Source organism: Falco rusticolus, chromosome Z (genome assembly GCF_015220075.1).
Source record: "Falco rusticolus isolate bFalRus1 chromosome Z, bFalRus1.pri, whole genome shotgun sequence".
In the NCBI taxonomy this organism is placed as follows: Eukaryota; Metazoa; Chordata; class Aves; order Falconiformes; family Falconidae; genus Falco; species Falco rusticolus.
In genome coordinates, this window is record NC_051210.1 from 78738190 (window position 1) to 78756677 (window position 18488).

General features: G+C 36.4%; 1 protein-coding gene across 1 annotated transcript in view; it reads right to left on the reverse strand.

The window, feature by feature from the left end:
* The window catches only part of RIT2 (Ras like without CAAX 2), a 178754-nt gene that overhangs the window by 124420 nt on the left and 35846 nt on the right, over positions 1-18488 (reverse strand). The window contains exon 2 of the mRNA XM_037373951.1: positions 3268-3324. Coding sequence (XP_037229848.1) covers positions 3268-3324 — 57 coding nt within the window. The remainder of the gene's footprint in view (positions 1-3267; positions 3325-18488) is intronic.

Genomic DNA, 18488 nt, shown 5'->3' on the forward strand with positions numbered 1-18488 from the left:
GCTGGTAATGCTGGAAGTCTTTGAATTATCACTTAATCTCATCATAGAACATTTTTTATTATTTCCAGGGAATACCACCCTCTCAGTGATACCTGAAGGAACAGAAACTTGTTCCTTTAAGTGACCAAAGACAAATAAAACCATGGGTAAGCAGAACAAGTTATGTTCAAAGTGCACTAAAACCTGAGGTCAGAATGACCAGGATGTTCAGGATAGCTCATGAATTCCCCAAACGGGATAGAAATTGCTGAGGAGCGAAAGTGGCCTAAAATGTATGACACAAAGGAAAAACAATATTTTGATGTCGGTGAGATCAGTGATGCCAGACACCACTGAAAAGCTGTTCAATATTCTGCTTTGCCACTTGGCCAGAGTGAAGGTACATTTCATATGTGGCCTGGGTTTTTTTCTTTCCTCATGACCTGCTGCTGGGTTACGGTGAAGAAACAAACCCCTGGCTAGACAGATCTACCTGTCCCAACACGGTAACTTCTCCATGACACAAAGTATGTTTGTGACTACCTTCTTGCAACCTTTGAGAAATAACCCCTCCTCTGACAACTCCTGGCATCAGCATAGTCTTGGCATTGGATATGCTCATTCTGGTTTACCTAATATTTTTTTTAGCTGATGGAAAATAGTTAAAATATGCCTACCACTGGAAGGGAAAAAAAGAAAAAAAAAAAGAAAAAAAGAAAAAAAAACACTAGAAGGAAAAAAAATAAAGAAAAAAAAAAGATTAATTCTGTGATGAGACTCGAAGCTCAAAAATAGTAAAAGCAGTCTCAACAGTATAGACTTTTTCAAGTGTGCTGAGAGTTTCAAATGTGTTTGTTTCTTATTACAGATCAGATAACAAATGATTGTTTCTATCTGTTCTTTGGGTTTATGTCCAGTTTTAAGGGGTCATATCACAAATTTACCCAGGAGGAAACGTATGTACTTAGCCCAAGATTGTACTCCTCTGCTGTTTAGTACCTGTTTTAGAGAATGAATAGAAATAAACCTTTCTCAGGATGTCCTCAGCATGTTCTGAGAGACAGAAGTGCTGAGCAGAGAAAACTCAAGAGTCATACTTCCAGTTTTGCCTCTAGCCAGCTGTGTGAGCTTGAATCCAATATTCCATTTCCCTGTTCTTTATCTCCCCCTCTTTTCTCTCTTTAGAGTGTTGGTTTAACTGAGCAGAAGCTCTCTCTTACTCAAGGAGACCTTCATCCTGATTAGGTCCTCCAGGCATTCCTGCAGTATGTACTTACAATGCATCATAAGCTTTCCTTCTCTTTATGATTATCTATTATTCATATTGTGGTAGTGTCTAGAGACCAATAAGTTAGAGATTATGACGAGATACAATATATGGATAAATACAGCTGGGAGGTGGATAGTTAATAATAAAGATGGGTGTATGTACATAACTTAATGTTGTCAGTAATTACTAATGTTCCTTTTTTCCAATTAGATATAACGATTATTTTTTCCTGAGTGAAACAAATGGATTGGTAGCAATTTCATAGTAGTTTTATCTTCTTTAGAGTTGACAGATTTCAGTTTTATTCTGCAATATTTTTAATGGTTATAAAATTACCAGTGGCACAAAAAGTTTATGCATTTTATTATTATTTTTTTCATCATTAAAATATTACAATTTACCAGGAGTTACTATTCAGGAAACGTGGAATACTATAGAAAGAATTTTATAAAAAGAAATCGTATCGTTAGATGCTCTATTTAGCAAAGCAGTAATTTTATAGAGTGTAAACTTTAGTTTGAAATATTTGAAAATTGTAAATATAACAAATAATCATTTTCACTGAGGGGGTGGATAAACTTTTTTTTTCTTTTAAGTATTCTTTGTACATATTGATATTTTCAGTGCCTCTGATTTATCAGGCCCAGATTCTGACATCTTCTCTTCGGTATAGCTAAATATTACACATGGAAAGTCCCTAAACATGCAAGGACTTTTTAGTATAAGTACCACTAATAAACCCGCTCAAATGAACAAACATTCAATGATGCCTAGCTCTACCTTGATGTCACATATTCTTTTATATTAATAATTATAGTAGTGCCCAAATGATGCTCAGTAGCAAGGACAGAATTCTTTTGACAACCATTCTTAACATTACAGACATAGAATTTTTGAGGCTGGGAGGGACCTCTGGAGGTCACCTGGTCCAAACCTCTGCTCAAACAGGGCCACCTAAACCAAGCTGCCCAGAACTATGTCTATACAGTTGTAAGTATCTCCAAGGATAGAGGCTCCACAGACTCTCTGGCCAAACTATGCCAATGTTCTCATGTACTGGATAGCCCATAGCCAGATATGGCCTCAGCAGTACTGAGCAAAGAGGATAAGGATCACCTCCCTCCACCTGCTCTCAGCCGTCCTAATACAGTCCAGGATACCATGAGCTTTCTTTGCCTCAAGGGCACCTTGCTGGCTCATGCTCAACTTAGTGTTCACCAGGTCTCTGGCAAGACGTGCATAGATGCTACCTGATACAACAACAGCAACACAGGGCTGCTCAAGGCATTAAATTACTTGGGGTTATTCCCTGTAAATATTTTCCAAATGTGTACACAATTTAAAAAGGAAAAAAAAAACATTTCAAATATTTCAGAGACAAATTTTTTCCACAGCTTATTTGAATTAACTGGTTTAGAAATTGAAACTCATTCAACTAGAATTCCAGATCTCTCTTTCAGCTCAGACTGTACCATTGTACTCCAGCCTTATAGTCATATAATGGCCAGCAGCTAAGATGTATCTCAGTGTATTGCAGGTGCATGTGAATATTTCTCATTATTTAAGATTATAATGCAGGTAAACCTGATGGAGTCAGCAGAGTATGTGATTGCAAAGCACAAATGTAGTATATTAAAATCAGTAGTCACTTGATTTTTCTAGAGAAAGTTAATAGTGGAAAACAGTACTAAAATAACAAAATGTTGAAAAACACACCATAAAGACTATTTTCTGTCTTGTAACATTTGTGGTTTGTATTCTGTGCTGATAATTGCCCACTCATCAATAATTTTAAGGCATGAAGCCACAAATCTGTTGTTGTACAACACATTTCAGGAAGAAGTAACTATGGTATGACCATGACACAGTTTAATCATCATCACAAAATTAAGGTTTAATCTAAAGTGTACAAATCTGTTTTTTGTCTAAGTGATATTTAGGAGCAGCTTCTCACTGTATGGCAACCTTGAATAGGCAGAGATTGAAAGGGATAAAGAGGAGAAATAATCTCTACTCACCTATAGTTGGATCATGATAGTCAGGGAACCGATGGCTTATGAACTGCATTGTCATTGCTGGTGAGAAGAAACACAGAGGGAAGATAAAAGAATGACATTACTGTCTTTAAATTACAATAGGGAGAAGAAATACTTATCCAAGTGTCAGCTTGGAAAGTCAGTCAAAAGTCTGGTCTACAGCTGCACGAATGCACTAACATTGCAGCGTTAACTAAGAACTGATTAAACGTCCTTATTTATCTTAATTTCTTCCTTTTAAAACCTCATTTTATCAATTGACATTTTAAAATATTATGTTTTTCTATCACTTGGTAAATACTGTTAATACCTGATAGTGTATACAGATGAAAATTGCCCTGAAGAAAGCATAAAATACAATTTACATGGCTGTTTCATAAATGTTTTCATGATGTTACAAAATGCCACTAACGGCAGTATCTGATTTGATTTCTGGTGTGTTTTAGAAATATCTAACCCATTGAACTTGATGCAGCAGACAAATTCTTCTGTTAACCACCTAAAGCTTGGTTTCTTCTGAACAGACTGTTTTATAGCTGGGTATTACCTGCTTTCAGAAATTTTAGGAAAGTCACATCAGTCTTCAAGAATACTGCTTTGCATCATTTGCAACAGGTGGCATTCTGGAAGTGAAAATCCAGTTTATGTGGAAAGCCAGAAACATTCATATCCTGACCAATCGTATGTTTCCAACATGACATCTAAAGTTCATGGACTTTGAATAACCACACAAGTAGGCTTAGATATTCAGAGGTCACAGGAATACCATCAGTTATCAGAACAACATGGGAAATTATGTTACTTTGTTGGTTTTCTTCAGGAGTTTGAAGCTCAGCTCATTTGTAAAGAAAAGATATCTACCTAACACTGAAAGGTGTGACAAGACCTTCAGAAGTGAAACAGGTGAATTCCAGTTGAACAGATGGAGGAAAAAACCCCCACAATCTACCATTATTTTTTTTATTATTCCTTGATTGGTAAGCCAATTTCATCATTTTAATTTTTCATGTTTTTTTTTAATGCCTGCATTAAAATTCTTTTATAGCTGCTATGTGGGCATTTGTTTAAAAAAAGCACCCCACCTGAATGATAACTATCAGTCACAACACATTCAATCAAACATAAGATTCTGCCTTACGACTTGAACATCTCTGTTACCTTTGACAGCAGAGATTATGAGCAAGAAGTGCAACATTTTAAAAAATCTGCCTATAAATACACCCTGTTTTTAAAACAACATTGTTTTAGTTTGTTTGTCCTCCTTATATTTTCAAGAATCAGCGGGTTAAGGAGATCGTTTTACAAAATGACACAGAGAAGGAGTATTAAACATTTATTACCATGTTAATAAATTATTCCATCTTTAGTGTAGACAAATATAAATGTTAAGAAGCAGCATTATAAATTCATAGTAACTCAGAGAGGGTAACTGTAAAAAAAGCTCATTCACTCTATACATATTATAGGGGAATAAATCTATGTACAGTGACACTCAGGTCTTCTATATTATCTGTTGTTGGATGCATTACTTTTAAGTACTATGTATGTTTCGGCACTTTCATTTCCAGAACACCTGGTTTTTTAATCACGACAGATTTTTAGGCACCTCGATCTGTTAACGGTTAGTGGTTTATGAAGAATAAATTGATGCCTAATGTAATGTAGCTAGTTTTCTCTGAGAAGCAGAGGCAGCTAACAGAGATATTCATGTGGTTTATGCCTACACATTTTGAGCTTTCTGAGGGCCTGTATCATAAATAAATACAATTTGTTTCACTACCTGCTGCTTTTTCTTGCTGATTTTTTTTATTATTATTATTTTTATTTTTAAAAGCTAACTACTCTACATCTCTACATCTGATCTCATTCTGTTTCCTTTTGGAGCTATGCCTGCATCACAAAATATGTTGCAACTGAAATAGAAAGTCTCAGAGGACACCCAGAACTCATGGTAAACATTTTTCCTCTCTCCTGAGACAGCCCCAAATCAATACATCATTTATATCCTCATCAGATCCACAGGATCTAAGAGGACTGAGATAATATGGAACCATCATACTTTCTATGGTAACATGCAAAATGTCAGACACTGGGACATGTCAAATTTACATCTCCCAGATCATTCTATGTGTGTGAATATGCATCATCAAAACTTTCACAGGAACCTGGGCTGCACACTGTGTTTTAGAGGTGGATCAGAAGAAGAACTTACATCTTGTAATGTCAAGAGCAACAACACTGACTTGTGCCTGCCTGATCCTAGTCCTGGTCCAGAGCTATGCATGAACTGATTTGGTTATGTATAAAATGGATCTGGAAAGGTTCAGAATTAGAGAAATGTGTTCCGAAAAGCACTCTGCATAATGAAATGTAGATATCTTACAGTCAGCTGGCCAGGGAAACAGTGAATACAAACTTCCTTGTACAAGCATTTTGTCCCCCAACTGCTTCCATGACAGCCCTCTGTTAAGGGCTCCTCCCAGTCACCGGGGTAAGGAACATCTTTGGCCTCTTTAGTGCTTGTCACCTCTTGCACAGGGATTAGCATCCTCTCCCAGAAACAGGTAATATGGCTTTGGGTTTTTTCAGGTGGAAGGAATTGAGGTACAATGATCTTTTAAATCACTGAATTACAATGTAAAAAAAGGAAATGAGGATATAAGAGATGGGCAGTGCAACCCATCATCCTCTGTGTGTTCTTTAGAATAAGAATTCACAATTTCTCTTAAATCCTACTGCCTGTTAGTATGGCAAGCATTTTCAGAGCAGACATAACAGGCCACTTCTTCTAAAAGGAAAGGCACAACCAGGTTTTGGCTTCAAACAAACCCTTTAGTCCTTGAGGATGGGAGACAAAGTCTCAAAGAATCAGGTGTGACATACAACATCAGTTGTGTCTGGATATACCAGATATTCCACAGCCGTGGCTGCTGAATATGCAGAAATTAGGAATGATTTTCAGAAGTTGGTGGAATGATTCCCAAAGCAAAAGAAGGCTCAGTCACCACTGGCATGAAACCACGCAACTCATCTGGAGCCTCAGGAGTTAGACCTTATAACCAACTGTGTCTGGTCTCCCAGTGGGGCAGCTGCCTCAGCTGGAATAAACTGGCTTCTTAACTGATACTAACATCAGCTGCAAAGTCATTTTCCAGAGCAAATTAATTTTGAAAACTAATACAAAAATGGCATGTGTGTTCCATGCTGCTTTATGAAAATATTATCCTTGGTTCCTCCTTTCTTCTTTATTCATTATCCTTTTTTTTCCAAATAAATTAACACTCACACCTAACAAATCCAAACCATCATCAGGTATTGTTGTAACCATTTTCCTTTGGAAATCCAAATAATACTACTCCAGATTTTTGCAGATCTAGAAATTAGGGATCTTTAACTCTAATTTATGCCACATACAAAACACTGGATCACAATGTGGCTTTAAAGCAGTATATTAAACCAGAATAAATGGATAAGACTGATATTTGAATAAATACATATAGATGTAAAAGCAGAGTCAGTTAAAAAATGGTAAAACATCCCAAACCAAAACAAAAGCTTTTAATCCATAGCAGATATTGTGAATTGCAAGTTGCCTGAAAAAAATTAATGAATATTTTATAACACTGTGAAGATCATTCCATTTAAATGGGAAAAGTACATCACATGGCAACTACAATAAGTAAAAGGATCATTGTTTCAGATGAATAGTATCTACTTTATATCCGTCTGTGGCTAAGCAAGTGCAGATTGTCCCAGCTGAATAAGTGTAAGCCTGATATGCATGATAAAGTACCTAACTTTAAAGTTCTCTTGTGTGTTCTTTGTTTTGTTTTGTTTTGTTTTGTTTTGTTTTGTTTTGTTTTAAATAGAAAAGGTGTTCAGATCCTATATTTAATTTTGAGTTGTTTCCAATCATGCTTACCCACTGTTCATTAACTATCTAGAAAGGCATACATGATACTTATGCTGGTAATGAAATGTGTATGTTTGCTACGAATACTAAACTTAGTCCTGTCTGCTACTTTCAATGTAATACTCACCCCCTTCCTAATAATATTTTACTTACCTCCTAGTAAGAAATGCCATGCTTAGAAAAAAGCTGAGGTTATATTACTTATTCTAAAGCATCCTTTTGATCAGTGCAGCAATATTAAATGTCATGTAAAGAAGGTACCAACTTTTTAAAATATATGTGTGGGCCCACAGGCCAATAGAAAAAATGCTTCAATACCCATGCAGTTGTAAAAGTAGATAGAGTAGAATCCCACTGTTCTTTTAATTTGCTCTAAATTTGATTTATACTGAAATTTTTGAAAATAGTCCAATACTTAATTTTCAAGGTTGCAGTGTACATTGCAGGCTTACCAAAAAAAAAAATAAAATTATGGTATTAGTATCCCTGATGAGAATACCTCATCCTGAGCTTTCTATCCTTCTTTCTTCACCCAAGCACTTCTACATATTCACACTTTCCTGGATACTATGTATGATTCTATATTAATCCATTTCCAAAAGAATCTTTACCCTCATCTCGAGATCCTATACTTTCAGTAGTATAACACAACAACCACAGCAGTTGCAACTCAGAGATCTGTGATTCCATGTGGCTAATTCACTTTAGATCCACTATTCCAGTGGATCTTTAACATGTGTTTTGATAAACATTGAGGTTTCAAAGGTACCAGCACAGAAGACAGACTTAAAAATAATACAATATGATGTGGTAAAGTCAGTGGACTTATATGTTAGTTCATTAAGTTCTTGAAAAAAAGAAGACAGCATATAGGGATTATTAGCACAGAGAAGGTGGCAGAGATGCTACAGAGTCTAAAAACAGAGCAGTAGATCATATTAACAAAGTGTGTACCATAGGAAGAGACTCACAGAAAAGAAAAAGTGATAAATATGGTAAAAGTTTAAGGGACATGCTTGCCTCTATCAATCTGTAAAATTAAATAACTTTATAAAAAACATGGTGAGGACATGTTGAACATACCTGACTTTATTCTTATGATAACATGTTTTTATATAACTAAGTATGTAAAAATGTTACAATATCAAAGTTAAGCTATTTCAGCAACTAGAAGAGCATTTTATTACAACTATTTAATCTCTGAAATACTGGATAGTTTGAACAGTTCTGGTCTTTCTGGTAGTTTCAAGCCTGCAAGCCCCTAGGTTTCATCTTCTAAAATGTATGATCTTTTCAAATGTTCATGCCTGAGAACTGGAATGTTGAGTTCTGTTTCATTGGCTGGAAAAATGACAAGCATCCTTATAACTAACTCCTCTAGAGCTCATTCCTGAATTTTTAGATTGGCTTGTCAAGTAAAAAGTCATTTGCAATCATTCTTCTGCCCATTGGATCTTATCGAATAGACTTTGCAGTAACAATGTGCAAACATATACATGATGAACAGCAAGAGGTGAAGACTGTAGGGTTTTTTCCAAAATCTTATCCACTCTCTGAATTGCGTTAACACTCACAGCAACTTTGAATGGCTAAAGACACCAATAATGCTACAATATATTGAAGGGAGAAGAGGGGAAAAAAGAAAAAAGTTTAAAATAATTTAAATACAGTCTGAGGAGATCTTCATGTATGTTCAGTTTATGCAAGTTTAATAAATCAAAGACAACCAAGAAAAAGAAAAGCTATTAAGGTTAAAAGGAAATTTTGCTGTGAAACAAATGAGAGACACTAGCTATAACAAATTTAGGCTACAAATTATAAAATATTTCTAGCCACCAGATGAGGGATTTTGTGAAACAGAATTCAAACATGTATGAAAGATGCAAGAAACCTCTTTGATTTTAAGGTGCTTCCTACGTGGGAGTGATTCGGTGACACAGAAGGTTTTTTAGAGATTTTTCCCCTGTATTCTTAATCTGAGGTGGGGAAAACGTCTATGTAATGTATGATATTTTGATATAGATAACATCTATAAACAAGTCTTCAAAAAATATCAGAGGTGGAAATGAATGTTTGCTTTCCTAACATACTAAGTACTTTTGATCTCAAACATTTCATAAACCAGAGAGAAGTTTCCATATGGAAAACATTGTTTTGTAATAATCAGGGATAACTTAAATGACCCTATGTTTATGATATACTTGGGGGTGGGGGAATCTGACAGAGCTTCATATGCAATTCATGCAGTCAAAAGCAGCCCATCTGCAGCCTCTTCTGCTTTGAACAAAATGTGTTGCATTTCTGAAGTACTGCACTGTTATCCTTGTTCCTACCCCTTCCTAAGAAATAGTAGGAAGCAGCAGACATCTCTATGAGATGACAGCTTTCCAGGTCACAAAGAACTATGTGGTTTGGCTATACAGTATATTTCCTGGTTCATTTCTACTTATTTTATCTGTGCATGTTGCATTTAGATCACAATACGCTTTAGAATAAACAACTGACAGCAGTAGTCACCTGAACCTAACCAAAAGGAGTCAGAATGACAAAATACTGTAGATACATTCAAGGGCTTCAGATCAGTGCAAGCCAAAATCGCCAAACAACAGATACCAATGTCAAAGGTGAGAGAGGCTGTTCGATGTCAGTGGACAGAAGATCATCCAAACCAGCAGTCTTCCTTGACGACATGTAGCTTGATTAGATGGAGACCAAAATCCTTACCCAGAAAAGAATGTGAATGACCTGCCTTACACTGAAGTCCACGGAGTTACCCATTTCCCATTGTGGAGGTGTTGTGTTAGGTTCGAGCATCAAACATAAACACTGAAGGTAATGTCTACTAGAAGGTGTAAGGTGACTACCTGAGGAGTATCTATTTTGGTCAAAAAGATGAATGAGAAGAATAGTGATGTCTAATGCAGGGTATTACATAATCTCATGAAATTTTAAGAGTACAGGGAAAGTAAGTATAGATACAAGGCAATATTATCTAGCAATAAGATATTTTTGCAGAGTATAGTTAACCATATGATTGTTACATGACATGGCAAATTGCAAAACATATTGCTGGATTAAAAACTTGTGTTTTAACAAGATTGGTTATAAACTCAAAGATCTCACCCTAGGATGAGACATTTTTCACACTGCTGGAGAAGTTTCAATATATTTTTCCTAGAACAACCACTATAGACCAGATTCATTTATGGGATACCAGCCTGAAATCACCTTTATTCTGACCCAGTACAGCTGGTTTTACGTTGTTATACCCTGTAAGAAACAAGAGTAAGATGTTTGCCACAGCATTTCAGGAAGGAACACTGCAAAGTCTGTGAGCTGCAATTATTAATTTTTCAGGTGTTACAATTTATTATTTATAGAGCCTTGGCTGTGAAATGAAGGCAAGCAAAATTTTGTTTCTCTTTCTTAAACCCCTCTTGATGTACTAGAAAAATACAGAGGCTTGCTGTACAACAATCTACTGTGTATGCTAGGCTGCTGATACAGCATTGCTTTTTACGCTGGGTTTTGTTAAAGTGATACGTGTTTTGTTCCCCTATCAAATCTGAAGCCCACAGCAAAGAGTAGTAAGCATCAGAAGGGCAGACTCTTAACAGCCAAAACTCTTTCAAATTAAATCTATCTTCTTAGAATAAAAATCAAACACACAACCCCCCAGAACACATTAATTTTAATCAGAGAAAACAGTAGTTCTTAGGACAACCAGAACAGAAACAGGTAACTCCTCCTTGTCCATGACAGATCCTTCTGCTACCTTCTGTTGGTATGGTCTTGGCTGAAGGCTGAGTTGAAGAAAGCACTGCACAGGCTTCTGTGGTCCCCTGGAAAATTATTTCCATCACCTCCAAATCCTATTCATCTTCTATTTGCTCCTGTCAGTTCTCTCACTGTCTTGCATCCCATTTTCTCTCTGGGATTCCACACTCTCTTGCCAGGAAGGTGATGGCCTTTCTCTCCCTCCAGAGGGTACCAGTTAGATCCCTTATTTTCTTGTTCATAAGCATAACACAAAACTACTAGGGAAATATGTTAAAGTAAGCCTCAAGAGAAAACAAAACAAACAAACAAACAAAAAAAACCCCAAAAAACCAAAATACTACACCGAAAGTTAACATTTATAGTGACTGAAAGAGGGGAGCCAGTTGTGTTATTTGGACTGGAGAACAAGAGAAAGGCTTCTTTGTATAGTTTTGTGCCCCCTACCATTATAGGATAAGAGCAGACTAATCAAAATATGTTGGAGTTGGTGGTGATAGAGCAAGGCAGAAATAAAGGTTTCTTTGGAGAATATTCTTGCATCAGAAGGAAACAAAGGATGCAGAAATCTATGCATTGTGGCAGTATGAGCCCCCAGACTAAAAGCAAAGACTTAGGAAGCAGATGAGAATTGCTTCCTCAAAGAGAAGAGACGGGCAGAATCTGTTTTGTTTTGGGAGCCATCTTGAATGAATACATAAAAAAAAATCATGAATCTCAGAGCATCTCTCAAGAGAAAGGTCTGCACTTTCTCACAAGCATTAAAGACATGAGTTCTCACTATTTCTCCTTGAAGTGTGACCAGTGGAACAATGACATATGCTAGGTACTGGTCACAGCTTTCCAGCAGGGACTGAAGGATAAAAAGAACAACTGCAAAAAAATTCATCCTAGACTTGAGAAAATTTCAGGAAACTTTCAGCAAAAGTGCTCTCACTGCAGAAAACTTCCATGTCTTCTGAGTCAGCACATGCTAGTGAGAAATGGTTGTCCTAAAAGCTTCTGACTACCATTAATATCTACATCCAGACTCCGTTTATGGTGCAATATAGGAAGGCAGAATGTACTGCATTGTAAAATTCATGTTAAAAACTCTGTTCAGTGTTTCAGGAAATAGGGAAGCAGGTAAGAGTTCTATTTACTCCCCATATAAGAAATCATCATAATGTATTCTAAATTAACAATAATGACAAGGTAGATTGCTACCACTTATCCAGCATTTCCTCTGTAGTATATCCTTGACCCTTTCTAGAAAGTTCTCCCACAAAAATACCAAATGTTCTGTACCCTGCTTAGCTTACGTAACTTGACAAGATACATTACTAAACAGAAATTACTTCTGGTAAATGCTGCTATTAGCGCATTTTCCCACTGTGTTTCTTCCATTAAGTTAAAATTGGTGGGAAAACTCAATGTGTCTTCTACCGTACTTCGGCTAGAAAATCCAACGGTAACTTAAGCCTTCCATTAGCGAGCAATCCAAAGTGTAATGACATAAAAAGGTTTTAAAACAGACTCCAATATAATGCGATTTTTAAAACAGAATACATTAAATAAAGATAGAAAGACTCCATTTTCACATATTATTTCAGGGAACAATAGAGCCAATATTGAGCCATTACAAATCGACACTTCTCAATTAAAGTCAATGGATAAATATTCTAATTTTGCAAAGTACAGCAAACAAGTAGGCCCTGGCTTGCAGCTGCCCATCTCAAGTATGATTAGCTCACTGTGAGAAAAACTTTCAAGAAAGGATTAAGTCGTTTTGTTCGATGGAAAGGAACCTCTCAGCAGCCACATGTATTTCTCTCCCTTTTTTTGAACTGCTGACATGTTTCCATGTAATGATAAGGTGAGATGCTCTGGCTTGGTTTACTGCTGTTTCAGGTAGTGGTAAATTGGCGTTGTTTGTAGGCTTCCTAACATAAACTAGTGGTTAGCTCCTGCGATACCTTCCATGGGAAATTATACCCCAGACGTCAAGCAGTGATGAATGGGCAGTGACAGCAGCTGTATTTTGTGGTGAGTGGGAGAACAGCTGCTGTTCTGTAATGTGGTACCAACATTCCTGTACTTCAAACCTATGGTCTAGAAAATTGATGACACATCAGAGAGGAAGATACAACTCTTACATTTAATGCCTCACAGAAGTCTTATTCAGCATTAAAGTGCAGCTCAGCTTTTATTTATTTTTTTTTTTCTTAGTCGGTGCTAGGGTTTCTCAATACATCAGTTATAGTGAAGCAGAGAATAACATCCAAATTGGCAGATACCGTTGGCATCCAGTTGCCTGTAACTTCCCAAGGTTTAAGTGCTTATCCTTGCTGATCTGAACAATAACCTTCTGTCTCTCTCAAAAACTCTGATCTGGTTTTTAAAGGTGTTGATGATTAAAATGATAAACTTGCTTCCTGCTGCTGAATGAACTTCCACTGAAATGAAAATGCTTCATGGAGAGAAAATCAATTAGTATGAAATTCAGGAAAAAACCTAAACCAAGTCATGGTAAATTTACTGTTTTGGATTGATGGTATCAAAACTATTCAAAATACAGAACTGATTTATTAATGTTACTGATAAATATTTTATAACATATCACCTATATTTACACTTCTGTTCTAAAATCTATGATTTATAGATAATTTCTCATCACTTTCATGGTATATTTTTTGGAAATTTTAATTTATTTGTATTTACAAGGGTAGCTTAATATGTTGGCTTTCTCTTTCAATGTAAAATGTAAATACAATCTAAAATATTGTATTTTGCTCAGAAATTCTCTGATCCATTCTCTTAACATCCCACCCAATTTTTCCAGCAATAACAATGGTGTTCAAAATATATTTAATGGAAATAGACTAAGAAAGAAGGAAGCATTCCTGAAGATAGGTAGATCTAAAGCCAGAAAATTAATACCAGGACATTGTTAAAATCCCTATAAAAATTTAAATTCATCAAAGACATTTGATTATGCTATCCTCAACAGTTTATTTCCTACTCATATATTTAAATTTATATTTATATTGGTGGAGTTAAATGCCACATGATTTGCATTATATGAGCTGAAAAATGTTCTTCACTACCAACATGATTTTGAACTAAACATGTTTTCCCTGTCAGGTCTCAGAGATGTTTCTCTCTCAGCTAATTAGGGAACATTTCACAATGAAGTCAAACCTAACACATCATCACTTATACCAACATGAGTTCTTAATTTCTTTTCTGCTGTATTAGAAGAATTAGAAGAATTTCCATAAGATTAGGAAACGTGAGGCTCTTTGGTTGTCTCCTCTGTGTACACACGTGCATGTACAAACCAAAAAGCCTGATTAATTATGAACTGTTACCCAAAAAGCAAATCAAACAGTTGAGAAAGTCTTCAACTGAGGATAACAAGGTCTTCTGGATGGGGAAGAAGTAGTTCTTTTTTACTGCCAGTAACACTTAGAACACGGTTAAGCAGAATAAAATGAAAATCACAAAGGTAACAATATAGAAAAGAAGTAAGACTTGGGTTCTGGGGCAATCTTTTTCCATTGTAAATCAACTCCTAGATTTATTACACTTATTAAATACTCTGACCATATTCAAACACACATCACACATGCATGCAAAAGAAAAGCTATGGGTTTGCACTAGCAGACTCTAAAAGGCTGCATGTTTTGTGTTTTGGCTTTCAGTGGCTCCCAGCCATGATTTCTGCCTTTCTACTCCCTCTGTGGGACATCAGACTCTTCCTGGTGACAGCTGACGTATCTCTTTCACAGAAGATTCTCAATATTGCTCAGAGGCAAGACACCTGAAAGACCCTAAACATTCAGTTGTTAGGATCTGACATCCACAAATGTTAAAACAGCCTGAAATAGACATCCTTACAGTTCTAAACACTGGCTTTAACTTTTTAACGGCATGGAAAGGAATATAGGAACTAAACATCTGGAGGCTTCAGATGCTCAAGTTGATTGGGAAGAAGAGAGCTTCTAGTTCTAGAAAACATGTAGTTTGGGAACATCATGATAAGAAATAATGAGCTATCTCAGAGGAAAGTACTAGCCCTAGGATTTCTGTTACTTTTACTTTGCAAAGACTTAATCACTGTAAAATTACTGAAGAAGCTTTATGTGATCATATGAATCTGGGGAAAGGTGTTTCTAGCTTTTGGCTCTGCTATCGGCTTTTTCTGCTTTGGTTATTACCAGCATCTTATTTGCCTCAGTTTCCACACCTGACAAAAAGAAAAAAACCAAAACCAAACACCCAAAAACCCAACCAAGGCAGCAGCAATATGAACAGAGAGCTCTGAGATTTACAGGATTGCTGCCTAATATCTGGCTGTGAATGCATTCCTTGATTCTTCATCTCAAAGAAGTTAGTAAAACCATGACATTTTTAAGAACTGACTTAACCAATCCCTTCAACGTGAAGTTATCTGAATGAAAGGAAGCAGGAGACGTGAGATCAACATCTTTCACACAATGAAGATGTTACTAATACAGTGGAGATGAAAAGACTACAAAGTACAAGGACAATAACATAAAATAGCTACATAGCTTTTCAGCCTCTCCCCCCTCTCACAGTACAAACTCAACTGGAAGTTTACATCTGCCAAAAGCACGTTCGTATTGCTTGACACATGTACACGCTACATTATGATGATATATTGACAGTGGGCACGGTTGCTAGACATGTCTGGAGGTGAAAGGTAGCACTTCAGGCACTAAAAAAGGTGATTTATTATAGCATTAACGTGGTGCTGAAAAGGTCAGAAAGCTTCAACACACATACAAAAGTTGTAGAGGAGTGATTGTGTTTTCACAGAGAAAATCTGCATTGGCCTGCTTGGGTTTGTACGCTCAGTGTGAATACGAAATATCAAAGCTATATCAATACTAACAACATGGAAACAGTTTAGCATGTTTTTTTGTCCTACAGCTGGAAGGGGATGGCTTGGGACCCAGCAATGAGCTTCAGAATATTTACACTCCTAGAACAGAAAGACTAAGGCTTAGTCTTTCATCCTTCTGGGGTAAACTTACTTTCATGTATTTCATAATCCAATTTCTGCCCTTGATGCACTTGTCATTTATTCTGGTGCAAACCTAGCTGTCTCAGGGGTTTATGGTGCTATGTACCACCTTAGCTTGACAGGTGACAGAAGCCGTATTTGGTGACCCTAGACCTTTCCAGGCAAAACCAGCAGCAGGTAAAACAAAATAAAGCAAAAAGCACATCCCCACCAAACTCTTCACCCCCATCCCCCAAATAAGCAAACAAATACCACAGAGTGGACTTGTGTCTCAAAAACTTCCCTTGTATTAGAGGAAAAATGCTTCTCAGCATTTCTGAAACTTAACTGGAAACACAATATATTGGGATGGGCCTGATTAGTAAAACCAGTTCTTTGAACTGTGGAAAAAAACCCACAATCCTTAAAATCAAAATTATCTTCTTATTCATAAAAGGCTACAGAAGACATGGATATATTTAGCCATATCTGGATTTTCCTAATTACTCTAGAAAATTGTTCTGTAATCATATCTCCTTCACAGAAATCATTTTGTCCTGGGGTTAGGAGCTGTATTTCATTTCCTTTATCATAGGACTAGGATTTTCTTTTTCCTAATCCCTGCAATAATTCTAATTTTGTCTTGGTGGTGCAGTGGCATCAGAACTCAGTTCCCTGAAGATAAAGATTTGGGAGCTGACTGTGAAAGAGTAGGGGAATTTTTTTAAGACCCTGATAAGCGTATGACTACCTAAACCACAAAACAACATACAGCTTTAGGTTAAAAGAACTGGAAATGTCTCCTCATGCACATCAAAAAGGATTCGGGAGGACTTTTAGGGGCTCAGTGAAGAAAACGGTATGGAAGTACTCCGTATCCCGACAGCGTGATGACATTGTGCTGTGCTGATTCAGAAATGAGTCAGCTCAGTTACCAGAAAAGAGGAGAATCAGGTCTTTTTTTGAAGGTACTTGCAGTGATAGAGATGTGACAGGATGACTCATCTGTCATCAGTGGTTTAGTCAGCAAAGTCTTTGGCTCAATGGCAAGTATTTATAACTTGAAAATAAATGGAGGCAAGCAAAATGAAGAAAGCAAAAAAGATCTGGATGTTAAGTTTGTTCTATAACATTTAACTATGAGGTCATTATATCCATAACCCTAAACACCATTTTAACACCGGTATCTGTCGAAGTCCAACCCACTGCACAATGTGCTTTGTGTGTTTCTGTCTGCTCCTCATTCAGAGGATGTTTGCTGCAGCACTCACCTAAGCACAGAGTGAAAAATCTCAGCCCATTTTCTGGCGAAAATTATTTTTTCATCTGCAATATTTCCTTCAGTACAGGTTTTACTTCACTTTTAGGTGGCATGCTTGATAGGGCTTGGAAACTTTTCCTTTGACAGATCCTTGAGAGCTTTTGAAGGACATGATTTGAGATCCACAGAAGTCAATGGGAGTTTTCCATTGATATTAGTAGGCGTTTGATTATTGGTTTTTTCCTTCCACAATGCTCTTTCTATAATGTTCTTGAGGAGAGGTAATCAAATATCTTCAGAAGATATTATAGTGGGTGAAATTGTGGCTCTTTGAAATGAGTGCCAAAGCTGTCTTTTATTTGGATTGGAATTTCTCTGATATTAGTGTACAACTGTGATTATTTGTTTTACGTGGTATAAGTGACCGCATTCACTATCTGTAATTCTGCAAATATATTTTCACACCTCAAAATCTGGATTATTTTCTACATGGGAAAAAAAAAAAAAAGAAGAAACAACAAAGCACAGCCTTCTTTGTCCAGTTTTTAATTAAAGCAATAAATCAAGTAATAATCTCCATTATTTTTAACTGGGAAATGTTTTTTCTCATAAATAAAGATAATTTTATGAACATCAGGTCTAGAACACAGATATCTCTAGGAAGCTGTATTCTTAATAGGATCTGAAATTTGGATGATCTGTGGAAAGACAGTGTAAAGTCTAAATATAACAACGTATTTTTCAATAGTTTTTTAAATCCTTTTGGAACATTGCCATCAACCTGCATCTCAAACACATTCATGAAAGCCTCTCTGTGCATTAAGACCCAAGGTTTGTCTAGTGCAGCACCTTATCTCCAGCAGTAGGTAGGAATGAAAGCAACTCAGCAGGTATAAAACCATCTTTCCCAGTACATTTTTACTACCAGAATTCAGTGGTTTAGGCACTTCCTTAACTAGGTATCACATCTGGCCCAAAGTACTGCACTCAAATCCCATATGTGAGCTATAAAGTTGAGTCTGGAATTTTCTTTGGCCCAACTGTCTGTCCTCCATGGGAACAGTTCTAATTCAGGCTATTAGAGACACATTCAGCTAAAACAAAAAAGAGTTACAATTCTGCAAGATCTTCAAATCTGTGCATAGGTGAAACCAAAGCAAATACTGACTATTTATGGCAGGTTAAAATTATTTGCTGGCAACTGCAAACTGACTGATTTCACTTTATGTCCAAATGAGAAGAGC